Source organism: Martes martes (genome assembly GCF_963455335.1).
Source record: "Martes martes genome assembly, chromosome: 1".
Taxonomy (NCBI): domain Eukaryota; kingdom Metazoa; phylum Chordata; class Mammalia; order Carnivora; family Mustelidae; genus Martes; species Martes martes.
The window spans coordinates 64991181-65018438 of record NC_137888.1 but is presented as its reverse complement, the minus strand read 5'-3'; the positions used below and the strand labels follow the sequence as shown (position 1 = coordinate 65018438).

Sequence of the window (27258 nt, the reverse complement as noted above, 5' to 3'; positions counted from 1 at the left end):
ATGCTGACCTCTGCTGCAGGCAGCTAGTACTCAGTCTCACTGGGGCCTTCTGGAAACCCTCATGGAATGTCTCTCAGAACTTCCCATGGAAGCTGTTATCTTCCAATCTCCTCTGGTCAAGAGTGGCTCCCTGGGCACTAACTACCCCTATTCCCAGGTTGCACATGTTTAAGTACAGAACTTACAAGGAGTATCCCATGCCAAAGGAAAAGAGATGCCCCAGGGCCAGGAGCAGATTGTAAAAAATGCAGGCCCAGGCAAGGTGCTGGCAGGTTCTATCTGTGCAAAACCTGTCGATCAGCTATGCCAGTATGAGTCAGCTATTTACCCACAGAATACTCCAGAATTCTATATAGGCTGGTTGAAAACAGAGGGAGGCTGGGGGTGGGGAGGGGGGTGGTACTAAAATCTTCTTTACCCTACCCCCTCAGTTCTATCATTGTGCTCACCTGAGGTGTCTGGGATCCTGTCCAACATGGCTGCCAAAGTCCTGTCTGTGAAGATAGTGGGGGTGGAGAGGTGGGAGTGCAGTTAAGGGTGGCCTAGTGAGCCCAGCACTCTCCAGAAAGTGACCACGACATACGAGGTAGACAGCCCACTCCTGCAGCGGCGTGACTATTGAGTAGAGAGAGGTAACTGGGTGCTAAAACAAAACTTGAGACTCAGAAACTAATGGCGCACAAAACTCACAGTCTATCTAATGCCAAAGCCAGTGCCCTCCCCCTCTCTGGCCTCCCACTTACGCCCAGGCTGCCCACAAGAGTCTTCTCTCCCCTGAGACTGTTGGTTTTCGCGAGATTGTGAGGGAGGGACTGTGTGGTTTGTCCTGGCCACACCCTCTGAGGAGGTTGCTGACAAAAAGGGATAGCAGGGTAAGCTTCCTCAAATCATAAATAACAACCTACCCATCCCCGACTTTGACTTACATGCTTCTGGTGAAAGAAAATTAGATTTGATCTTCTAGTGAGTAAAGGAAGTTGGAAGGGGATTGCCACCTCTGGTATATCACCCAAAGAAAAGCTGAGCAACTTGCCATTATTTTGGAGACGGCAAGAAAAGAACATCTCAGAACTGGGACCTCATTATTTCTTTCTTTTTTTTTTTTTAACACAAGAGAAAAAGAGGACTTGTTCTTCAGCAAGTAAGTACATTTACTATTATCTTAACATGGGACAGCTCGGTAGGAATAGTTACCGACAACCTGACTGCCTTTTAAATAAACATACCGTCACTCCTATCTCCAAGATGCATACTTGCTTCCAAAGGAGCCCGCCCATTGGGGTCCCATTCCCATGGGACGCTGAGGCTTCCCAGCATGGCTGGTGAGTCATCAACAGAGTTATGGCTCATAAAACTCTGATGAAGGAGTGAATCCAAGCTAATCCTGATTAAAAGGGAGTGTGGCCAATAAAATAGTTAAATGTGACTGGAAAATGAGCTCTGGGGTGGTTCCCAAAGAGAGGTCCCAAACGTCTTCTTTTTTTTTTTTTTAAGATTTTATTTATTTATATGAGAGACAGAGATCACAAGTAGGCAGAGAGGCAGGCAGAGAGAGAAAGGGAAAGCAGGCCCCCCCATTGAGCAGAGAGCCTAATGCGGGGCTCAATCCCAGGACCCTGAGATCATGACCTGAGCAGAAGGCAGAGGCTTAACCCACTGAGTCACCCAGGCGCCCCCCAAATGTCTTCTGAGTAGCATTGGACTATGTCTGTGGTGGCAAGCTCTGAAGATCACATTGGAGCACCGCATTCATTTTTAGTTCTAAATTTTGATAAATTTACTGAAAAAAAAAATCAGCTTCCTCCCATGGTAATACATAATATAAATAAGTAATTTTTGTAGTACATCTTTTCCTTTTTACTAACAGATTTTTCTGTTGATTCAGAACCTCTGCCAGTTTAAGACATGTTCTTTGTGTAGGACGTTTAAGAATGAAGATACTTTTTTATGTTAATATATTGAGAAGGAAGTAGTTTCATAACTTAAGTCTTGCCTTGGACAAAATATGACCTCACTGGTGTTTTGTGTTTCTTGGTATGTTTTGAAGAGGATCTGAATTTTGGCCGGCTGATACTGAGGGCCCTTAGAGTTCTCTGTGCTTCTTACCAAAGTCTTATTGTTCCCATTAAGCAGAACCATTCCATGGGAGAGCTGTGGTTCATTTTGGGAACATGTACAAGGCAAGATCACCTCCTCGGAGTTTCCCCGACCTTTCTTTACACTTGAGATTGTGTGGTTTAGACGTTGCTCAGATTAAAGTTCCCGACTCACTTCAGGCAGGCAATTAGGGAGTTTTATATCCATACTTAGGCCAACCTTCCTTCCTGGGTGACTTTATTATTTTTTTTTCCTTCTCAGGTTGTGAAAGTAAATCCACAGTCTTTTATATTCAGGAGTTTGGAGACCCAGGGACACCGTACACAGTGTTTCTGCAAGCAACACAGGAGAACTAACTGTCTGTGTGAGGCAGCTGAATTGTCTTCTGCTCCTGCCTGGTGCTTGCTGGGAGGTACCCAGGTCTCACTGGGTTTGGAATTGTTTTCGCTCTCTACCCTAAGCTGCAGAAGCCATGGATCGCTCAGCGAAGCGGAGAACACCGCCACTCAAGCACCCATATCTCAAGCTCTTTCAGCTCCTAATGCTAGCAAGTCTTTTTTACTTCTGTTCAGGTAAGGAACTTCTGGGAGCTTGACTGAGTTTGCTGCTTCAGGGTCTAGGAGGTGGGGTTTTCTGTGCCGCCCCCTTCTGTCATCCTGCAAACTGACCTTCACGGGCTGGATTTGGGGGAGGGGGGCTGTTGAGAAGAGTGGGGCTCAGCCTGCTGAAGAATGGTTCTGACTTTGTTTTTAAAGTCAAAACTAAAGATTCTCTTTCTGCTGAACAGCATAACACCTGGTGTCCCCAAAGTAAAGAGGAGGCTTTGGGGCTTCAGCACAGTCTGCCAGTTTGCAAAGACCCGAATGTCAAAGGCCCTTGTCTTAAGAGCTGGTCACTTAAAGCGTGTCTAAACATGCTGTCATCAACCAGAATGTCTAAGTGTAGGGGTGTGGGGAGAGGAAGAGGGACGGGAGAGGAGTTTGGGCACACTGATTACGTGCCTGCTGTGGCAGTAGTGCATTTTCTGTCCTGGGCTGGAAAACTTGCTATTTTACGTGGTTGCTGAACCAAGACAACCGTGACTTAAGTTTCAAAGTTTATGCACCAGATACTGTATATAGTTGACAATTCAATGACATCTTCAACAGTTATAATTTTCTTCTAGGAAGCTGGGGGAGCACTCTCTAACAAGTCTTCTGGGGGAGTCTAAAGAGTTTAAAAATGTTTAGGAGGAAATTTATACAGGCTTCCTAGAAATATGTGTGTGTGTGTGGGCGAGGGGCCGGGGAAACCAATGAAAAAGAGAAAGAAAATGCAAAATTTAAACCAGGATTTTAGCAATTATACCAGGGAAATTAGAGGCAAGTGGAAAGAGATGATCTTCAAGCTAAAGAAAAGTATTTAGGAAAGCGCTTTGTCCTACAGCTACATTCAGATTTTACTGTTGCGGTACCGGGTCAACAAATAAATTCCTGGGCATCTTATGTGTGAACACCTGTTAGGCACTCAAAAACTACATCTGGGATTCCTGCCCCCTGAGAGATTTGAGTGTGTTAGTTGAAGAAGGCACCCTAACCCCCAAGCTAATGCAGAGCAGTGAAGCACTTGGTCCTGATTCTTAGAGCCTGAGACCTGGGAAAGGTGGGACCAGGGTGTCTGGGGTGGCTGGGCGGGCTTTATGGCTCTATGGCCAAGGCCTGGTGATGGCCAGAGAATTCTGAGTGGGGCCACAGCACAGACAATGGCACAAAAGTAAGGAAGAGTCTGGCGCACGTGTTCTTTCTTCTGTGTACTCATCTCTTAATTCAACAAATATTGAACGTCTCCTCTGTGTAGGATACTTTTGTGGTCCTGGGGACAAGTTGTGAGCTAGAGTAACATGACTTTTGCCTTCATGGACTTTACAGTCAGTAGGAAGAACGTGACAATCCATCGAAGAACCCCTCGAATGACTGTACGCACAGCAAACCTCTCTGCCAGGGGGGAGAGTGGTGAGAGTGAGCGGGGTAAAGGCAGAAGAGCAGCATGTGAAACACACAGAGGAGCAAGGAAGTGGAGATAGCGTGTTGGGACGGGCCCAGGCAGCGACCAGACTCCATAAGGCTAGAAGGTCATGGTCAGGAATCTGAATGTTATTTGGAGAGACTGGGAAGCCACAGAAGGGTTTTAAGGAGGGACGTGGTCTGTACCAATCACCCGGGGGACCTTGTCCAAAGCGGTTTCTAGCATAAGGGATTTTCAGGGCAGTGAAAAAACTCCGTATGATACTGTAAGGGTAGACAGATGTCATTTTACCTTTGTGAAACCCATTGAATGTATAGTGTCAAGAATGATGCCTAAAGAAAACGGCAGACTCTGGGTGGTAATGAGGGGGTTCCTTGATCGTCACAAATGTACCCTCTGGCATAGGATGTGGATGGTAGGGGAGGCTGTGTGGCTGCAGGGGACGGAGTATATGGGACCGCTCTGTACTTTACATTCATTTTGCTGTGAACCTAAAATGCTCTAGAATAAAGTCTGTATATTTTTTGGAAAATACAATTTCTGCTGAGGTGGGCCAGGGAGGGGCCTAAGATTCTGTGTTTTGAACAAGGACTCAGGTGACGCTGATGCTGTTGAGCAACAGACCTTTGGTTTGGGTGGTAAAGCTCTGAAATGATGTTTTAAAAAAGAAGTGTTGCTAAAGCATTCAGACGGCTTGTAGGGCTGCCAGAGTGATGGTGTAAAACCTGTCAGGAGGCTGCGTCGGAGAGCTTTGATGAGGAGACTGGAGTCAGGGGTGAGGGGATTGGAGAGTGTGTGTGATGTAGTATGGGGGGGGGCTTGGCTTCAGGGAAAGGGATTTGCCACACACCCTCCTCTCCTGGTCCAGGCCGGGAAGCCGGACTACCACACATCCCCTCATCCCCGGCCTGCCATTGCTGCCCAGGACAGGGGACCACTTTGTCCTAAGAAGGGAGGGGCTGCCTGAACTCCTCTCCACTCCTGGTTGGGTCCATGGAGGCAAAACACTAGACTCCTGTACTCCAGAAACTGGCAGTTATAAGGCAGAGGGCCTAACAGGGTAGCTCTCACGGGCGCCGACAGGGGCAGCTTTCTCTCAGAGGTGGGGTGTTTTCAGGGAAGCATAGCTCCAAGAGGAGGGGAGAGGCCTTTGGTAGGAGTGGGCCAGGGACACAAGAAAGGTGTTGCCTCTAAGTCTATGGCATGAGAAAGACTGAGCCAGAGGGAAAAGAATGCCCTCAGAGTGCCACAGAGACTCTTTCCGTCGTCACATACTATCTGAACACTGCCAGCCAAGGGCTCCTATGAGCCACGGTTCTTGCTGGGACAACCCCGATATTCAAAGTCCCTGAGCTTTTTAAAGATTTAAGTACCATTTGGAAATGCAAAGGGCCAGATTTATACAGAGCATGGAGGCTGGGTCTCAAGAGGAGAGAAAGTCAGTCGCGATGCAAAAATCAGGTGGCAGGTCTCAAATCTGTCAGCTGCTGGAGAGCAGATACTTACCCTCCTTGTGTTCCCAGCACCAAGCCCAAGGCTGACACAAGCCCCAGGGGTGCTGGTTCACTTCACAAAGAGCACTTAGCAGTGTCCCAAAGGATTACTGCCTTTGGAAGGATATACACAGACCATTAGCAGTAAATGTCTACATGGTGGAATTATAGGTGACTTTTACCCTTTTCTGTATTTACCATTCTTTCTATAAATTTAATGTGTGTCTCCTTTAGAGTCAGGAAACACCTTTATTTATTTATTTTTAAAAATATTTCTATTTATTTGAGAGAGAGAGAGAGAGAGAGAGCACATGCTCGTGAGAGAGAGCACAAGTTGTGGGGGTGGGGTGCGGGAGGGCAGAGGGAGAAGCAGACTCCCCACTGAGCAGGGAGACCAATGCAGGGAGATCCCAGGACCCTGAGATCATGACCTGAGCCGAAGGTGGACACTTAACTGACTGAGTCACCCCGGCGTCCCAAGAACACCTTTATTGAAAAAGCAGACTTAAGGGGCACCTGGGTGGCTCAGTCATTAAGCGTTCACCTTCAGTTCAGGTCATGATTAAGGGGTCCTGGGATGGAGCCCCACATCTGGCTCCCTGCTCAGCAGGAAGCTTGTTTGTCCCTCTCCCACTCCCCCTGCTTGTGTTCCCTGTCTCGCTGTATCTCTCTCTGTCAAATAAATAAATAAAATCTTTAAAAAAAATAAATAATACAAATAAAAAGCACACTTAAGTCCCAGTGAGATAACATATATCATAGCAGATGGGGACTTAAGATTTTCTGCCCAGCTCCAGATACCTGGCTCAGTCCAGATATCAGCCAGTTATCACGGTGATTCTGGCCTGTCCTAGGTGCGATTCAACAAATCACGTGCTGTGAATGACAGGAACAGCCCCATTTAAGAATCTGTATAATGTTTTATACTTAACTAAGCACTTTTACATCTGGGTATCATACAATCCCCATGATAATTACGTGAAATTTTAGGAGAGAATGTATTATGCCCATTTTGCAGAAATTCCCAAGGAACAATCATAACCTTGTTTAAGGTTATGATTCTAATGTGCAGTGGATAGAGGCAGATCTCATCACCGAATGCGTAGCCATGCATTCAGCAAATATTTATTGAGCACCTACTATGGGCGAGTCCCTGTCCTAGATTCTGCAGATATAGCAATGAACTAAACAGATAAAGCCCCCACTCCTGTAGCCTCAAAAGTAATGGTTGCCAGAGACAAGCTTCAAGAGAAATAAATCAGGGCAAGGGACTAATGAGCAGCAGGATGGATGGGGGGGTCTGGGAGGAGGGTACTGGTTAGGGAGAGTCGGAGAAGGGATCTCTGACAAAGGGGGACCAGAGCAGAAACCCGAGGGAAGCAAGGAACCGGGCATACGGATGTCTGGGGAAGCCGTGGTACCTGGCCTGTGCCAGGGACTGCAGAGGCGTCCCATGTGCGTGACCTCACAGAGTCCTCATGCCCACTTTGCTAGGTTAAGTGTTGCTCTGCCCATCTGTAAAATGGTAAAGCAAGGTCAAAGTTCAACTAGGTTTCAGGCAGTAATGTCAGAGTTCAGGGACATGACTCTTCCGTCCAAAGCCACTGAGGCAGACAAAACACTTCAGAGACCTCTCAGTTGTCTGCATGCAGCAGGCCCGAGTATGGAAGCCCGGTCCCGGTGGAATTTCCAAATTGCTCAGAAGATTTTTGGTTCCTCTTTTCAGTCTGGTTCTTCTTCAGCATGAGTGTGTGGTGAGAGGATTTCACACAGGAACATTAAGGATCTCATTGATGGTTACTGACCTTTAGAGGGACACCCACACTTCTCCTCAGATGGCTGGACAAAAACTCCTTAAGAGTCATCATTGAAAGTAGATCGTTTTCGGTTCAGATTCCTCTTTTGCTAATGCCACCACATGTCAAACTCGGTTAGAAATCCCGGACTCTTTTCGGATGGGAACAAATAGATCATAGGGAAGGATCCTATTTGGAATCCCAGATGAATGAGCTGCTTTCTGTTATGGTATCTGTCTGGCCTATAGCAAGACCAGAGTCCTGAGCCCCTGACATAATCCCTGGGTGCAATGGAAGGACCAGCGGGTAGAAGTTGGGAGCAAGAGTCAGAAAAGGGAGGAAAGTCTTACAGAAGACTTGCTTTGTAATAGGGACTGTTCCATGTATATCATTTAATGGAATTTAATGTTATGATGATCCTGGGAAGTTGGTATCATACCCTTTTTACAGATGAAGAAATTGATTTATTAGCAGGTGGCTGAGCTGGGGCTAGAATCCAAGTCAATAGAAACCCATAGGGGTGCCTGGGTGGCTCAGTGGGTTAAGCCTCTGCCTTCAGCTCAGGTCATGATCCCAGAGTCCTGGGATCGAGTCCCGCATCAGGCTCTCTGCTCAGCGGGGAGCCTGCTTTCCCCTCTCTCTCTGTCTGCTTCCCTGCCTACTTGTGATCTCTCTCTCTCTGTGTCAAATAAATAAATAAAATCTTTTTTAAAAGAAATAGAAACCCATAGTTCACGCTCCTTACACCTATCAGTTTGCTTCTGCTCTATCTTTTTAAAGAGAACTCAGGTTATTTAGCTATTATACGCTCCCCTCAAATATATCTTTTCATTTCTTCCGCCTTTTCCAGATCTGTTCCTTAAAGCTGGGGTTGGCAGTGTTCAGCACAATTGCCAAAAGGGGTCCGTTAGATCATTCTGAGTTCCTTCACCCTGCTATGAAGGTACCTGCCATCACAAAACTCACTTCCTCACACTGTGTGGGGCCCATATCCAATCTTGTGAAGGCCTGAAGAGTGGCTGTTGAGATAGAGAGGTGCTAGTGCTCGTGATCCTGCTGTTTGAGGAGAGAGAGGGACTGGAGACTTGATCCCTAGATAGCACCCCCTCCCCCCAGGGGAGGCTGTATGGCTCTGGGAGATACAGGGCATCATAGCGTTGGGTGGGGAAGGTGGTGGCAAGTTGTGAAAGAGCTTGGGCTTGGCGGATCTGCTTGTAAGTCAGGCCTAGCAAAGGAAGAATGACCAAAAAAATCGGAAAACACAGCCTGACAGGGAAATTTGGTGCCACTGATAAATGCTTAGGAGCTAACAAAAAGATGGAGCTTGGATACTGAAATGTTGGTGATCCTGGAATACACTGATGGGAAAGTGGGCAGAATGTTTTAAATGGGACCCTCTTATAGGACAACTGTTTGTTGCATTGATGGCACCCAGCTGAAAGAGATCAGGACCAGATAGGGATAATTTAGGGTCACTGAAGAGAAATAGTCTGGAGGTGGAAACTACACCTTGTCTGGTGGGGAGGTTGAGGAGCCAATTCAACCTGAGGTTATGAGGCCAATCCAGGCCTGGAAAGAAATGGACTGTTTCTCAAAGCAAAAGAACTCAACAGTTGGGTCCAGCTGGGGTGTGGGCAGTGTTAGCCTACTTATCCTGTAACTGGAGCCTAAAGTTGGGGAAACCAGTGAACAAGGAGAGTGGGTAGCTTGAAAGGTCTGCACTAGAAAGTGTAGAGCTGGGACAGCTTCCTTTCCTGGGCTTAGTTTCATCATCTATAAATAAGAACACAAAAATAAATGAACATGGAAGTCCCTTCAAGATCTCACATTGCAGTGATTTCCACATCCCCATCGGACTGAATACATTATGTACCCATAGTTGACATTCATCTGCTAGGTCTCCTAAAGTCCTCCTTCTTGTGGGACTAGTGGACCTTCTCTCTCACTGTCCACTGATGGATGAATTGAAAAGAAAATGTGGTATATACATACAATGGGATATCATTATCATTATCTTATTATTCCTTAAAAAGGAAGGAGATCCTGGCACATGCTAAAACATGGATGAACCTTGAGGACACCATGCTAAGTGAAATAAGACCCTCACAAGAAGAAAACACTGTATGATTCCAGTTATATGCAGTATCTAAATTAGTCAGACTCACAAAAACAGAACATTAAGTGGTGGTTACCAAGGGCCTGGGGGGATAAAGAAAGGAGAGTTGTGTAATGCATACAGAGTTCCAGATTTGCAAGATGAAAAGTTCTGGAGATCTGTTTCCTAATAATGTGAATATACTTAACACTGCTGAACTGTACACTTAAATATGGTTAAAATGGTATATTTTACATTTTTTAACCACAATTTAGAAAAGAAAGAAAAAAGCACTGGAAACCAAAATTACCATAATCAAACTGAACTCTCTGATCACGCACAGTCACTAGATACAACACCCTGAGTTTGTTTTTGCCGACTTGGAATTCCTGCTTCTGCAAGTGGCTATATTTAATAGATAGAAAATCCTTTCTGTTTGCCTCTCCTTAGGCATCATCCAGGTGAACAAGACGGTGAAAGAAGTAGCAGTACTATCTTGTAATTACAACATTTCCACTGAAAAACTGACGGAAGCTCGAATCTATTGGCAAAAGGATGATGAAATGGTCCTGGCCATCATATCTGGGAAAGAGCAAGTGTGGCCCAAGTATGAGAATCGCACCTTCACTGACTTCACCAAGAACCTCTCCATTGTGATCCTGGCTCTGCGCCTGTCAGACAATGGCAAATACACCTGCATCGTTCAAAAGCCTGAAAAAGGGTCTTACAAAGTGAAACACATGACTTCAGTGATGTTATTGGTCAGAGGTCAGTGGGATTTTTCTGATTTCCTGTAACTTGGCAGACTCTTGATGCCCTTAAAGATACACTCCTATTAATTTATTTGAACATTTTACAGAAGAGGGATGTATTTTCATTTAGGGTTAAGTAAGTCTGTAGTTTTACAATAAACCCTAATTGATTTTCAAGACATCCTGGAAGTATCTATTAGTGTGAGTTTCTGGCATTTTGACAATCCAAATTCATGACAGTCATCCTGGGGCACTAGAATGACCTAAGGTGCCTTCTGAATCATAAGGGGACACACTTGATTTGATGTAGCCGAACTGTTAACTGCACTTGAGACAGTAATATATTCTTGTGAAAGTATATTGAAAGGTATAAGAACAATGCAGACGGAGATATTTTTCAAGTAATATTCAAATGCCTATGGCTATTTTATGATTTATATATATTATTGGATTAGAACCGCTCATCTAATAGGTATTCCTACAAAGTTAGACATTAGAGGACTGGATGCATAATTTATGTAACGGGGAAGAAAATTAATTCATAAATCAAAACTTTACTTATACCTCTAACCGTGAAGGCAAGCATTTCTTGGGTAGGAAGGAGCCTTGCGTTAATCACAGACGATGGTACTAGAGGATACTAATGTAGCCTGAGCCCCTTGCTGAGAAATGATAGCCCTTGACCTTTCCCCCATACTTGAAATTCAACCACATTTCTTTTTCTTCCTGGACACTGGGGCCTTTAGTGGAAACTGAACCTATCGCTTAATGAAAGATAATCATTCACCTTGATAACAGATAATGTAAGTGGATCCTTGGTGAACTCTTCGCTACTCTTCCCTCCCTGTTCTCCGCTATGCTGACTCTTTCACTTTAGCATCCAGATCACACCTAAAGCTTAGGAGGTAAACCAGTTGCATGGGATTACCTTAACCCTCCCTCTGTGTACTCCCTACTCACGGAGAGAGCCATGATTCTATGGTGGTGTGATTTTAAGGGTTCTACCAAGCCCACCGTCTTATAAAGTGCTGACTTACACTGATCCCTAGAATTCCCACCATTTTTGCTTCTCCTGCCAGTTTCAGCCTTGTTCCCCCTATAAGATCTCTGTTAAAATGAAAATGTGTTACCTGGGGGAGGTGGCATCACGACCATATGAACCTGTAGTAGGTAATTACATTAGATACAGGCAGTCCTCAAAGAAATGCCCAAACGGAGGTAGAGGCAGGATTATGTACATTTTGATAGAAAGATAAAGACTGGAAGAAGAGACAGAGTTTCAGGAAGGACAAGCCCTAGTAGCAGACCACAGCAGGAGACCAGGGACAGCTCAAAAGGCAACAAGAGTGCTGGGGGCCTCAAAAGGGCTGGGAGGGGCAGGCCCAAAAGTCAGATGTGCAAAGACAAAAAGGGAAACTTTTCATTTGACTCAGAATCAATTAATTCTGATTTTTCCATCTGCATCAGTTACAACAGTGTTTCTCTTACATTAAGGTCCCTATGAATCACTAGGATCTTGTTGAAATGCAGATTCAGGTTCAGTAGGTGTGGAATAAAGGATCTTTGATTCTGCGCTAAACAGATCATGAGGTGATGTCCGTACTTATGGCTGCTGAGGACCACAGTTTGAGAAACAAGACATTAAATAATCCCTTACTTGACGAGGATGACCAGCTGTCCCATTTTGCCTGGGACTGAGAGGTTTCCTCAAACACCTGAGACTTCCCCAGGTTAGGCACTGAAAAAGCTGGTCTCTACATTCGCCTAAGATTGCAAAATGATGTAATATCAGCATCACAGTATCTAAAAGCCTCCATTAAACAGCATTTGGGGAACTAGATATGCTAGTTAACAGATTAAATAGGATAACAGATGTTTACCTTTCTAACACTTGTGCACCTCTTCCTTTCCTAATAAGATATTTTTACCCTACCCATTCAGAATGGTAACAATGTGGATTAATGCATTAAAGCGAGATAAAAAAGAGTAATTCTTTGATGGTTCACAGTCTTACAAGGCCATAGGTGCTGTTACTTGAGATGGATCACCTCACTGAAGGGATAGGAGACAGCTGAGGCTGTGCAACGGCTAGCTAGACCTTGCAAAGATGTTTTCTAATATACAGAATATTTTCAGTATTCTTGAAGTTAAGTATATCTCGGAAAAGCAGGGCACAGAAATGAAGATGAATCATAATTTGGGATATGGGTTACTTGGATTTGTCATTCCAGGTTATAATACGCAACATAGATGTTGTAAGAAATAAAGGGAATATTCGTTGTTGTTGTTGTTGTTGTTGTTGTTGTTGTTTTTTAAGATTTTATTTTGTGGGCTTCAAACTCACAACCCTTGCTGACTGAGCCAGCCAGGCACCCTACAAAGGGAATATTCTTGATGTCAGCTACTATTATAATGATTTGATCTTATAAGACAAATTGCAGGAGTAGGAAATGTCAACTAAAAATGGCTCAGGAAAATGTCAGACTTAATTTAGAGACAGGGTTGGTGCAAAAAAGATGACTTCACCTCCTACCAAATGCAAGTTTTTCCTTTTCCTGGCAGTTATAATCACTTGCCATAACTTCCCCTTTCTCTTATTAGTCACAGTGCTACTGGGTGGTTTTGGAAGTTTTCACAGGGCAACTTGATTTAAGTGAGGGAGCTCATCTAAGAGAGCACAAATTTAAGACTCACAGAAGTCCATCTACCAACTGATTTGCTGTGTGTCAGGCCTTGTGCTTCATGATTTATATCAATGATGTCATTTAATTCTTAGAACCCTGGAAGGCTGGTATTATTACCCCATCTTACAGAGGAGCAAACTAAAACTGAAAGTGGTGAAGTAATTGGCCCCAGGGCTTAAAGGCAAAACTGACTTTTAAACCAGCTGTTGGATCTTGGCCAGCCTGTGCCTTAAAGGAAATCTTTATTAATTATGTATGTATGGTTCCCCAAATGGTCTTTTAAAAAAACCCAACTTTCTAGAAGCACAATCCTCATGAGTGGATTCCGCTTTGCATCATACATCTTGTGTTAAAATAAAATCCAAGTGGTACAATTTGCTTACACTATGATGCTTTCTAAATAAACTCTTAAAAAAAAAAAAGCTACAGTTTTTTGAGGAACCTCCACACTGTTTTCCAGAGTGGTTGCACCAGCTTGCATTCCCACCAACAGTGTAGGAGGGTTCCCCTCTCTCCGCATCCTCGCCAGCATCTGTCATTTCTTGACTTGTTAATTTTAGCCATTCTGACTGGTGTGAGGTGGTATCTCATTGTGGTTTTGATTTGTATTTCCCTGATGCCGAGTGATGTGGAGCATTTTTTCATGTGTCTGTTGGCCATCTGGATGTCTTCCTTGCAGAAATGTCTGTTCATGTCCTCTGCCCATTTCTTGACTGGATTATTTGTTCTTTGGGTATTGAGTTTGATAAGCTCTTTATAGATTTTGGATACGAGCCCTTTATCTGATATGTCGTTTGCAAATATCTTCTCCCATTCTGTCAGTTGTCTTTTGGTTTTGTTAACTGTTTCCTTTGCTGTGCAAAAGCTTTTGATCTTGATGAAATCCCAATAGTTCATTTTTGCCCTTGCTTCTGTTGCCTTTGGCGATGTTCCTAGGAAGAAGTTGCTGCGGTGGAGGTCAAAGAGGTTGCTGCCTGCATTGTCCTCAAGGATTTTGATAGATTCCTTTCGCACATTGAGGTCCTTCATCCACTTTGAGTCTATTTTCGTGTGTGGTGTAAGGAAATAGTCCAATTTCATTTTTCTGCATGTGGCTGTCCAATTTTCCCAGCACCATTTGTTGAAGAGGCTGTCTTTTTTCCATTGGATATTCTTTCCTGCTTTGTCGAAGATTAGTTGACCATAGAGTTGAGGGTCTATTTCTGGGCTCTCTATTCTGTTCCATTGGTCTATATGTCTGTTTTTGTGCCAGTACCATACTGTCTTGATGATGACAGCTTTGTAATAGAGCTTGAAGTCTGGAATTGTGATACCACCGACTTTGGCTTTCTTTTTCAATATTCCTTTGGCTATTCGAGGTCTTTTCTGGTTCCATATAAATTTTAGGATTATTTGTTCTATTTCTTTAAAAAAAATTGGATGGGATTTTGATAGGGATTGCATTAAATGTGTAGATTGCTTTAGGTAAAATAGACATTTTCACAATATTTGTTCTTCCAATCCATGAGCTGAAAATAGAGCTACCCTATGACCCAGCAATTGCACTCCTGGGTATATATCCTAAAGATACAAACGTGGTGCTCCGAAGGGGCACGTGCACCCGAATGTTTATAGCAGCAATGTCCACAATAGCCAAACTGTGGAAAGCGCCTAGATGTCCATCAACAGATGAATGGATAAAGAAGTTGAGGTATATATACACAATGGAATACTATGCAGCCATCAAAAGACATGAAATCTTGCCATTTGCGACGACGTGGATGGAACTAGAGGGTATCATGCTTAGCGAAATAAGTCAATCGGAGAAATATAACTATCATATGATCTCTTTGATATGAGGAAGTGGAGATGCAAGGTGGGGGGGTTTGGGGGGAGGTAGGAAAAGAAAAAATGAAAAGATGGGATTGGGAGGGAGACAAACCATAAAAGACTCAATCTCAAGAAACAGACTGAGGGTTGCGGGGGGGAAGGGGGATGGGAGAGGGTGGTGGGGAAATGGACATTGGGGAGGGTATGTGCTATGATGAGTGCTGTGAAATGTGTAAACCAGACGATTCACAGACCTGTACCCCTGGGGATAAAAATACATTATATGTTTATTAAAATAAAAAAAATTAAAAAAAAAAAAAAAAAAAAAAAAGCTACACTATGTTAGGCTATACTTCGAAATTCGGAACTCCGAATTGTGAAAAGAAATCTAACTGTATGAAGTATGCGTGCCTTGGTCCCCCACACTCAGGATGAGAACTACACATTTCTTTAGGCCTAAGAAAAAGGAAGAAAGTGGGTTAGGGAATTTTCTCATGCGTTCTCTGCAGTCATTTCACTATGCTTTGTTTTGTATATACTTTAGTATCTTATTGGGGGTCAAATATACAAATGCAAGAGTGCCTCAAATATCTTGGAGGAATGCTAGGAAGGCCTCTGTGGCCTTGTGATGCATATCAAAATAGCAAAGGAGTCAGTAAAGTTGAGTGGTTGAGATTACAGGCTCAGTATTGTACAATTTGGACAGAAGTTTATCTTATTAAAGGCTACTTTTGAAAATTTAGTAAGGGCATGTTAAAGAAAATTTGGAGTAATGGTTATCTCAAGTGTGGGAAATGGGGAGACAACAAAGGTGAGAGCATACAAGTAGATTTATGTAAGTTACAGTCAAAGCGCTGGCTCTCAAGTTGGATGGTGGGTTCACAGGTGTTTTTTATAGTATTATTCATTAATAGATAAAAAAGAGAGCCACTTTGTGTATCTCAAATATTGGGAAGGGAAGAAAAGAAATGCAGGAAAGGAAAAGAAAAGAAAATCAGGCAAGGGAAGAGAAGAGAGGAAAGAAAAGGGTCTGGTATTGGAAAAACTAGAATTCACATCCCAGTTTTGCCACTTACTCATGATCTCTCAACTTCGATTTGATTATTTACAAAATGGAAATCATATTAGGTTAAATCAAATGATACTGCTAACATTTGACCTTTCTTGACATATACCTGCCTCGTAGGGTTGTTGTAGAGATGAAATGAGGTAGTATCCAAGACCCAACAAGCATTAAGAGCTCAATAAATGTTGTCTATTATTTTTCTCTTCATATCTTACAAATGCAAAATACTATGTCAGTATTTATTCACATAGATCTATTTCTTTGTATAAGTGTCCTCTTACTTCTATCAAAAGTGATCAAGAATTGGGGTGTCTGGCTGGCTCAGTTGGAAGAGCATGTGGCTCCTGATCTTGGGGGCCGTGAGGTGTAGAGATTACTTAAATAAATAAAAGTCTTTTAAAAAAAAAAGTAATGAAGAATTGATACACCCAATTCAAACCAAAGTTGATCTTTGGATCATACATAACTATTAATGATTTATGGGAAGTTACAAGTTATAGCTCATTTTATTATTCTTTTTAAAGCTAGATAATTTATTTTTTAAAAAGCTCACACAGCCCTCACTGCCCCAATACATAATGATATGTACTTACATCTTTTTTCTTTCTTCAGCTGACTTCCCTGTCCCTACTATAACTGACCTTGGAAATCCATCGCGTAACATCAGAAGGATAATGTGTTCAACTTCTGGAGGTTTTCCAAAGCCTCACCTCTCCTGGTTGGAACATGAAGAAGAATTAAATGCCATCAACACAACAGTTTCCCAAGATCCTGAAACTGAGCTCTACACTATTAGCAGTGAACTAGATTTCAATATAACAAACAACCATAGCTTTGTGTGTCTTGTCAAGTATGGAGACTTAACAGTATCTCAGATCTTCAACTGGCAAAAATGTACGTAACATTGTGCTGGGGAGTTTCTAACTGTAAATTCTGAAAAGAAGGCGATTCAGCCAGATCCATTTTAGAATTGTGTATATTGACTTTGATAGCATTTCTTGTATTTTTGGACCCACAAATGATAATGAAGTGATATTGTGACTTGTTGTTTTTTTTTTTTGTTGTTTTTTTTTTTTAAAGATTTTTTATTTATTTATTTGTCAGAGAGAGTGAGCACAGGCAGACAGAGAGGCAGGCAGAGGCAGAGGGAGAAGCAGGCTCCCCACTGAGCAAGGAGCCCAACGTGGGACTCGATCCCAGGAGCCTGGGATCATGACCTGAGCCGAAGGCAGCTGCTTAACCAACTGAGCCACCCAGGCGTCCCGATATTGTGACTTGTTAAGGTCACTGTACAAAGTGTAAGCATAGTGTTACTAGATTAATTTTATTTTCTTTAATAAACTTTCTAAAATTGAGACATTCAAATAAGTGCTCTCCATCAAGTACTCACCTTTGGAAATTATTGTAACAATATTGTTGATATTAAGCACTAAAATTTGTCCTTCTTTGGACTTGTCCTTGGGGCTTTGGTACTTTCTTTTTGGGGGGCACCTCCTTCCCATTGTCCCATGGCACCAAATCATTGCCTTTTGTGAGTGAATGTGCCTTTTAAGAACCACTGGTTCATTCACAACTAAGTCTGGTAAAGAAGGCCAATGACAAACTACTTGAGGATAATGCCTGGAAATAGAGGTCATTTTTGCCCAGATACCAGACCTTCAAATACCTTACCCTTCAGCTAGTAAACCTACAGAATTTTCTGTTCCCAAGAGGTGAAGTCATTTGAAAATGTAAAATGGAATAAATTGGGCTTATGTAAATTTATGCATGTTAAACCCATAATGGGTTATTATAGAACTCAGATACTTAAAATAAGTGTCTTACTTATATGGCTGATTTTATGGAAGACCACGAGGCCTCCTTCCCACCCCCAGGCCCACTCTTAACGCATTTTGTGGCTGTTCTGTAATAAACAATACGTTGAATTTGATATATAGTGGCACATGGATATATAGTATATATGTCTTCCTCTTATCTTTATTTGAGTAGAGGAGATATTTTACATGGTCTAGTAGCTCTTTCCAGTGAATGATTTACTCAGGTCTTTCCATCTTGAAGTGGACTTGTTCATCATTTTCTTCAGTAGGTACTGAGATAAAATTTCCTGAGGATATTAGTTCAAATACAAACGAAATTTTGATATGATTTTATTAATAGTCCAAATTCATTTCTTTCAGTCATCTTTTATGTGTTCTAAAAATTTTATAAAAATGAGGTTTGAATCATATAATTTATTAATTCAGCATTACTTTTTACTTTATTAATACATCATTATTTAATCAATTTTAGATTGCTGTGACTAAGGTAGGGATCAGCACACAGTTATAGCAGATTCAATCACCTTATTTTGGACATTATATTTGGAATATAAGTGTATATGATATTTTAGGACAGGAACTGACAAATATTTTCAGAAAAGGGCCAGATAGTAAATATTTTAGTCTTTGTAGGTCAGATGATCTTTGGCAACAATTCAGTTTTGCTGTTATAGCATGGAAGCTGCCATAAACAAGATATAAATGAAGGATATAGCTGTGTTCCAGCAAAATTTTATTTTAAAGAAGAGACATTAGGCCAGGTTTGGCCTGTGTACTGTAGTTTGCTAACTTACAGGAAACGGAATGTAGCCCATTCAAATAAAAGGAGGGAGCTCTTATTTAAAGATGATTTAGACTGTCCAACTTTAGTCTTTTCCCTGATATTTCTCTCAATTCTTCCCTCATGCTAAGGATGAACAGTATCCCTTTTTGGTCTAATGAAAAATACTAGCTCTTTGCCCTACATTTACAACAATTGATGGACAGATGATTAAGTGTGTGGTTTATTCATTTCTTTGTACATCCAATCTTTATTAAAGTAGTTATCAGATAGCAAGCATCTTGCTAAGAACTAGTGTTGTTTTGATTGTCAGAAAGCTTTAGTATATAAATACTTCAAATCTACTAATTGAACTGAAGGCATCATTTCTTTTCTTTTTTTTTTTTTTTAGGGGCAGGTGAGGAGGGGCAGAGGGAGAGAAAAAGAATCTAAGGCAGGATCCACACCCAGCACAGAGCACTACACAGGGCTGGATCTCATATATCATGACCCTGTGATCATGACTTGAGCTGAAATCAAGAGTCAGATGCTTAACTGACTGAGCCGATGAGGTACACCTGAACTGCAGACATCACTTAGAGTCTAAAGCAAATGATGCATTTGTGGGTGGTCAAGGGCTGACTGCATAAACAAACAAAAATTAGGTGTACAGTTCAAAAAAATGTTACAAGTCAATGTGAGCAAAGCTTTACATAAATATTTTTATGATTTATTTTATGTAAAAATATTTATGTAAAGCTTTACATAAATATATTAATGTAAAAATATTTACTCAGTCAGTTAAGCATTTGACTCTTGATTTTAGTTCAGGTCATTAGCCCAGGGTCGAGAGATCAAGCCCCACGTTGGGCTCCATGCTGAGTGTGGAGCCTGCTTAAGATTCTCTCAGTCTCTCCCTCTGCCCCTCCCCTTACTCATGCTCTCTAAAATAAATCAATAAAGTCTTTCAAAAATATATTTATATAAAGCTTTATGTAAATAGCCATGCTAAAAAAAAATCCCCAAATTTATTAATTAAACCGTTTGGATCCATGATTCTTTTAGTCTGGGCCTGCCAAATTGGTTAACCCTTAATATACTGGAAGGCACATGTGCGTGGAAGGAGGTAAATCAGGGAGTCTGACTCATGGTGTAGCTAACAAGCTGTATGTGTCAATGTCCACACCTACCTCTGTAATTAGGATTCTAAGTCTGCTCTATGGTGAATTACTAAGTTCCTACTTGGCATCACCACAGAGATAGTTTGCCACTACTAGTTCCTCCTTCTTTTTCTCAAACGTACATCCTCTTTCTAGGCTGAATGAGGCTTGAGGATGGGTGAGGAATGGCCTCTGAGAGGAAGCCAGGAGTGAGTCAGAACCTGTGGAAATTTTAGATTCCCAGGATAACAGGAAAAGCCTTCCTGTCCTTCTGGGCTGTCATTCTGGTAATCACTCATCTTCACACAATTCGGTGTTTTAGAGGAAAAGAAAAAAAAAAAAGGAAAACCAACATTCCCTAGTCTCTAACTGGTAGGTGCACTAAAGTCAAATGTGCATATTAGAATAATCACTGTGGCAGAATGTGTAGGAATTATTAGAGCCTAGGGAACCAGAGGCATAGGGATCAGTATGGAGACGACTAGGTGGGAAGAAGAGAAACCTGAATGAAGGCAGTTGCTGCATGAGGTTTTGGGAAAAGGAACCAACTGCAAAGGTATCCTGAATACAGAATGGAAAGTCCATGGGAACCTACTGGGAAGTGAGCACAAAAAGAAGGCTTCACCCTTTTTCGGTAACTATGGTGTTGTTATTCACTGAAATGGGAGAATATGGTTGGAACATATGCTTTGGAAAGATTAGAGTGAGTTCAGTTTAAATTAGGTAGAAATGCTGGCATCCAGCCATGTAGGTGGCAGCTGGAAATGCAACTCTGGAGTTCAGAAACACAGGAGGACTACAGGTATTGGTGAGGAAGCAGAGAAAGGGGAACCCTCTTGCACTGTTGGTGGGAATGCAAACTGGTACAGCCACACTGGAGAACAGTATGGTGGGTCTTCAAAAAGCTAAAAATAGAACTACTAGCAATTGCACTACTAGGTATTTACCCAAAGGATACAAAAATACACATGCTAAGGAGTACATGCATCCTGAGGTTTATAGCAACATTATCAATAATAGCAAAACTATGGGAACAGCCCAAATGGCCATCCACTGATTAAGTGAATAAAGAATATATGGTGTACATATACATATATATAGTAGAATACTACTCAGCTATCAAAAAGAATGAAATTTTGCCATTTGCAACAACATGGATGGAGCTAGAATGCATTATGCTAAGTGAAATAAGTCAATCAGAGAAAGACAAATACCATATGATTTCACTCATATGTGGAATTTAAGAAGCAAAATGGATGGACATATGGGGGGAGAGAGAAAGGAAAACAAATCATGAGAGACTCAACTATAGAGAACAAATGGAGGGTTGATGGAGGGAAGAGGATGGGGGATGGGCTAGATGGGTGCTGCATATTAAGGAGAGCATTTGTTATGATAAGCACTGGGTGCTATATGTAAATGATGAACCACTGAACTCTACTCCTGAAACCAATGTTGAACTCTGTGTCAACTAACTAGAACTGAAAAATAAACAAAGAACCCAGTAGTTTCTTTGTGACAATACCTGTGCAATATTTAAAGTAAATGAATCTATAATTAAAATTTTCATTTTAAATAAAATGTATGTGCTGTAAGGAAATAAGTGAGATCAAAAATATGATATACAGATTTAGAAATCAGGTGGTATTTTAAAACTTGGATGTGGATGAGAGAAAGGGAAAAGGCGTGACAGATCTAGAGAGAGAAAATAAGGTATATCTAGAACTCTATGTCAACTAATTATTAGTAATACATAGAAATATCAGCTCTAGGGACGCCTGGGTGGCTCAGTTGGTTAAGCGGCTGCCTTAGGCTCAAGTCATGATCCCAGCGTCCTGGGATCGAGTCCCACATCGGGCTCCTTGCTCGGCAGGGAGCCTGCTTCTCCCTCTGCCTGCCACTCTGTCTGCTTGTGCTCACTCTCGCTCCTCTCTCTCTCTCTCTCTGACAAATAAATAAATAAATAAATCTTAAAAAAAAAAAAAAAAAGAAATATCAGCTCTAAAAATGAGATATAGACAAACCCATAAGAGACTCTTAATCTCACAAAGCAAACTGAGGGTTGCCGGGCGGAGGGGGGTAAGGAGAGGGTGGTGGGGTTATGGACATTGGAGAGGGTATGTGCTATGGTGAGTGCTGTGAAGTGTATAAACCTGGTGATTCAGACCTGTACCCCTGGGGCTAATAATACATCATATGTTTATTAAAAAAAGAAAAGAAAAAAAGGGAAAAAATTAAAATGAGATATAAAGACAAAATCACTTTTTAATTTTTTAAAGATTTATTTCTCATTTTTATTTTAGAGAGTGTATGCATGAGCTAGGGGAGGGGCAGAGGGAGATGGAGAGAGAATTCTCAAGCAGACTCCCTGCTGAGCACAGAGGCCTATGTGGGGCCAATTCCAGGACCCCCAGATCATGACCTGAGCCAAAACCAAGAGCCTGCTGCTTAACTGACTAAGCCACCCAGGTGCCCCAAGATAAGAATACTTTTAAAGTATCTCCTTAGAATCTTTTTTATGCCAACTTAATTCAGTAAATACAAAAGTTCAAAATTTCTTTTTCACATTTGATACTTGATATCTGGATATTAGTTGCCCACAAATATGAGTCTGATTAAAGAGTCATGCAAGAAAAATGCTAGCAGCTGCTTAGTGGAGAGCTAAGCAGAGAAAGAAGTGAAAAATACTCTTTTTAGTTGTGTAGATATGAGGCATAGAATTCAGCAGCTGGAAACACATTAGAGTTCACACTATTCTTTTCCCTCCACAGTTGAGCCACCCCGTACTGATAATCCAGTCCAGCTCTGGGTCATCTTAATCTCAGTAGTAAGTGGGATTGTTGCGATCATTGCTGTTATAGGAAGCTGCCTAACCTACAGTAAGTACTATCGTACTATCATTCTGACCTCAATTCCTGGAAGCCCAAACTCTAATAGTGTATGTCAGCAACTCTCTGAGGTGTTAGCCTAGATTATAGCCTCTTCTCATTTTATGGAAACCTTAGTGTCTTCTTTACTGGTCTCACCAGGTTCTATTCATTCACTGGACAGACATTTCTTGGACACCTACTATGTGTCCGGTTCTCTACTAGGCACTGGAGTTATAAACATGAGGAATCATTGCCCTCAAGACACATTCTAGTTTAGTCCATTTATTTTTTCCCCTAACTTTATATTTTCTTGGAGACACTGATGCTTACTAACTAATTTGAAAACATTTCTGATGCAAAGTGATATTCTAATCTTTGATTTTCAAGAGGAGGAAAGTCAGAATGACAAGATCTGGGGTTAATAATCACTTTCTTGAAGGGGGGTAAGATGCACTAATGACATTGAGAAATTAGATGGCCACTAGTGATTTTTACCAAATCTCAATTCCTTTGAATACATTTTTGATTGAAAGATAAGGAGTGGTTGAGGAAAGAAGAGAGGATCTAGGATGTTTTTCCCTATGAATTTAAATTTTTGGCCTTATACATATGCTACACTCCATCTCTGTAATTAAATGAAGAGAAACTGCTAGGCCAGAGCTGAGGTCATAGTCACTATGAAGGAACACCAACCTTTCTTGGAGTAGAAATCATGTACATTTTGCCAAGAAAATTGGAAGATCAACATCTGCTGATTTTCCCAAACTTCAGCTCAAAAACTGTCAAAGTGCGGGGAAGTCACTAAGACTCTTTGCAACCAACAACTCAACCCATAGGTAGGGTAAAGAGGTCTGGTGGGCTCAAGAATGTTTTTGATACAGACTGCCTAGCCTTGCCCCTCTAGTTCAGGATCTCCTATTCTTAACACTACTGACATTTGGGGTCAGATAATTCTTTGTTTTAAGGTTCATTCGGTGCATTGTAGTGTATTTTGCAGCCTCTGTAGGTTCTACTCACTATATGCCAATAGCACACCTGCCCCAGTTGTGACAAAGAGAAATGTCTCTATTACATTACAAATGTCCCAGTGCAGGGCAGTGGGGAGGCGGTGTTGGGTACTGGGTTAGAAATCTCCCTGGTTTAAGAGCCACTGATCTAGTTCTTAGCCAGTGAAGTCTTCCTGAAATATATAGGTATGATTTAGGGGAAACTCACCTATCTAAATCTTTATTGTTTGTGCTTGTCTTCAAGGACTTGCTGCAAGGTGGAGATGGGAAAAGAGGAATGAGGAGGGCGTGGACATGGAAAAGATCTCGCCTATCTACATACGATGTGCCCAAACATCTGTATAAGCAGAACATCTGGAGGTAGCTCCTCTAGCTCACCTATTCCAGGGTGGAATATATGAGATATATGGATCCCAAAGCACAGCGTTTTCTTCCTCAGTACCAGATTTAAACTCTACCTCACCTTCTCAAAACCCTAACTCAGGTTACTCTAAACAGATGGTTGGCATCTCTCCTTTCTCCCCACATACAACTTGCTTATTGTTACCTCTTTCTTTGCTGTGCCATTCTGCCATGTTGAAATGTTCCCCTCCCTTGTCAGTCAACTCAGTGTCTTTCATTATCTGTAAAGTACCTTAAGTTCACCTTGAAGTAATATTCCTGGTCCAGCTGCTTACTCTGATCATTCCTTTTCGCCTGTATCCCTCACTACTGATGGATCCAGATTAGGGTCACTTACTGGTCACTCTGTACCACCTCAGTAACATCCTCATTGGTCTCTCTGCCTCTAACAGAGTCATCCTACTAACTCAGCAACACAGCCAAATTTTATAAAGAATCACTTCTTCATGTCATTTTCCCACTCAAAAACTCAGAAGAGACCCCTAATGCCTACAGGGAAAGTAGCAAGCCGTTTAACTTCCCATACTCCAATTGGTCTCTTCAGTATAAACATTTTCAGTTCTTTGAACTATTCTCCACATAGTAGTTTCCAGAAGCTTCATGTGAACACACTAGATGTCAACAAGTGGAGTTCAAGACTTTAGATATGGTCTAATTCTACATACAATGGGATAACTACTATCTGGGATCTGGAATGTTCTTTCTGTTAAAAAAGCATAACACAGCAGCAGCTTTTCTGAGTCACACTATTAACTAATATCAATTTTGTGTTATCCTAAACTTCCCAGGCCTTTTCATGTAAGAGAAATATTAGAATCCAAGAAACTGATACCAGGTCCAGATGGTTTATAGACTCCATAAACGGTTCCTTTTTTACTTACGAAGTTAGGGTGAAAAAGCGTAAGAAATGAGTCTGCAGTTACCTTTAAAAAATAAAAGGAGATGAAATATACCACCTGAGACTTAACTCTAATAGGTTGTTTTACAAAAGCATTATTTTATTATTTCATTTAGTCTTTTTTTTTTTTAAGGTTTTACTTATTTGACAGAGAGAGAGAGAGAGAATACAAGCAGGTGAAGCAGAAGGGAGAAGAAGCAAGATCCCCAAGGAGCAGGGAGCCAGATACGGGACTTGATCCACCCAAGACGAAGGCAGCCACTTAACCAACTGAGCCACCCAGGCACCCCTTTCATTTCATTTGGTCTTATAAAAATCTCTGTGAGCAAGATCTTTATCTCTGTTTTATAGAAGGGAATCCCGAGTCTCCCTCCCAGAGGTTGTGATTTGCCTAAGGTCAGGTAGGCAAGGAGCAGAGCTAGGACTAAACTGGGTATTAAGCTCAGGTTCCTTTCACAACATCAGAGCAGCCTATGCACACTTCCCCACAGCAGTCTCTGTTTCCTGTTTTTTCCACCTTCTTCAGGATGCCCTTTCCAGGATGTCCGCCTCGGTTCTGTGACTACCTAGAACTTCTCTGACTTTCCTTAACAGTTGGTTGCTGCTCAGTCGGCTGACACATCATGTTGAAGCTGGGGGTCTTATCTCCTCAGGGGTCACCTTGTCCAGTTCAAGTAACTCCGCCTTTGAACTGCTAGAGCAATGCTCTCTTGCACATCACATTCCATCTGGGTTTATTTTCATGTGCATGTCTTATATTCTTTACTAAGTTGTAGGCTTACGGAGAGCAACCATACCTGACATATCTGTTTGCCTCATAGGTAGAATATTACCTTGATCACTAAATATGGTCGTTTGATGATCGCCGGTGCTTAATAGATATTTCATGTAATAAAAATTGTCAGACTTGTCCTAAATTCTTCCATAATTTAGACTTCCCTTTATATTCTTTGGCCATCAAGATTAAAATCTACTAATGTCACCTCAACTTTGGAGCACCTTTGTGATAAAAAATATAAAATTTAAAATGCTTTCCTCCTTTGGGAATTCAGAGTTTGAAGTATTCGTTTATTTTTTTGTTTCCCCAGGTCCCACCTCCATCTTAGATTGACCTCTTCTTTGAATTTCTTCAGATGGCCAGGATTATCCTAGGATTATTCTCTAGGAGCCTCTTCCTTTCAGTGGCCCTGCAAAAAGGGACCAGAGGAATATGGTGGGGACATAAGTAGCTCTGGTAACCTTGGTCAAAAAATTTAGAAACAAAGAATTGTTCAGGCCTGGAAGAGACATTCGAAAACACTTGTCTCATTAATGACAAGGACATCAAGGCCCAGGGGGTGACCTGGATAAAGGCCTGAGCCAGAATCCAGATTTCCTATCTCTGGTGCTCTTTTCCATTAGTCTGGCTCTGTGCTATTAACTGGTGTGTTTATATATACATACATCAGTCAAAATGCTTCTGGAAAAAGAATTTGTCCAATGTCAGGTCAACTTTTTAGACTTGATCTGATACAACACTGGAGCATTTTGTGTTGTTATAAAAAGCAATCTGATGTTAATGTGTGAGTAGTATGCTGGTACATATACCAGTGTGAGGATGATGGAAACATTACTGGTGTTAACCAATACTTCATTTTTCATTGTGCTCTCCTCTGTTGCTCTCCCTGTTCTCCATCAGGTTCTAAAGAAAGTAGATTTATCCCAAACTAATATCCTCTGACATGTAAGATCAGTAACTTATACACCTCAAAGCAATAGGTTGGAGAAGGATAGGTTGGTTTACAGAGTCACATCCCACTGGTTCATATTGGACTGATAATCTCCTTAAATGGCTTTATGCTAGTTTAACCTCATTTATAAAATATGAGAAAGTTCTCATTTAAAATGAGATAGGTTTTTATTGTGTCTTACTAACATTAAGCTGTCTTTAGAAATCGGTCGAGGTAATGAAAATAGCATTCCATAGGCCTTCCTTAGATCCCTAAAGTGGCTGACTGCTGTTCCTGTGTTACTTGCTCATGACTCCTCTTTCTCTGAAGTTGTCTTCCACAACTCAGTGGACCAGAAGGTGGACCTGACTTAAGTGGGAGCAATCAGACATTCTCACTGGAAAATCTGACGTTGGACAGCAAACTGACCCAGTTTCTCACATGTGGCTGGGTCTAAAACATTTAATTTTGGTAGTTATAATGGGACCAGAATATGCTACAGAGTATGAAGTACACTTTTAAATGGTTACTCTCAGAACAAAATCACTGAGGGAAATAAATAATTTAAAGCAAAGACAAGAATTTAAAGCAAAGAAACAAAAAAAAAATAGGAATTGCTATATCTAGTTAAGATTAATAATCCTTAGACATGATCAAAAGGAGACCTCAAGAAGTAGTTACAAACTAGGACATACCTAAGAGACAGCTTATTTATACTTAAATTATATTACATTACTTATTACATTTGATAAATGTATTAGTACTATTTTTTCAAAGGTTTGTACTTTTATTCTGATATTTTTATGATATGAATAAAACTATTTTTAAAACCAACCGTC

General features: G+C 41.5%; 1 protein-coding gene across 1 annotated transcript; it reads left to right on the top strand.

Annotated features, from left to right (window-relative positions):
* The first annotated feature begins 837 nt into the window (after window positions 1-837).
* Window positions 838-27251, top strand: CD80 (CD80 molecule). Its single transcript, XM_080796993.1, has 7 exons — window positions 838-1141; window positions 2359-2669; window positions 9936-10253; window positions 16409-16690; window positions 22305-22412; window positions 23655-23770; window positions 25799-27251. The coding sequence occupies exons 2-6, from the start codon at window positions 2570-2572 to the stop codon at window positions 23753-23755; spliced, it is 909 nt and encodes a 302-aa protein (XP_080653119.1). The 5' UTR covers window positions 838-1141; window positions 2359-2569; the 3' UTR covers window positions 23756-23770; window positions 25799-27251.
* The last annotated feature ends 7 nt before the right edge of the window (window positions 27252-27258 follow it).

Bases quoted from the DNA above. Each gene is read 5' to 3' on its own strand.
- CD80 (XM_080796993.1), top strand. From the start codon at position 2,570: ATGGATCGCTCAGCGAAGCGGAGAACACCGCCACTCAAGCACCCATAT. The intron at 16,691-22,304 runs GTACGTAACATT...TTCCCTCCACAG, and splicing joins GATCTTCAACTGGCAAAAAT to TTGAGCCACCCCGTACTGAT. The intron at 22,413-23,654 runs GTAAGTACTATC...CTTGTCTTCAAG, and splicing joins AGGAAGCTGCCTAACCTACA to GACTTGCTGCAAGGTGGAGA.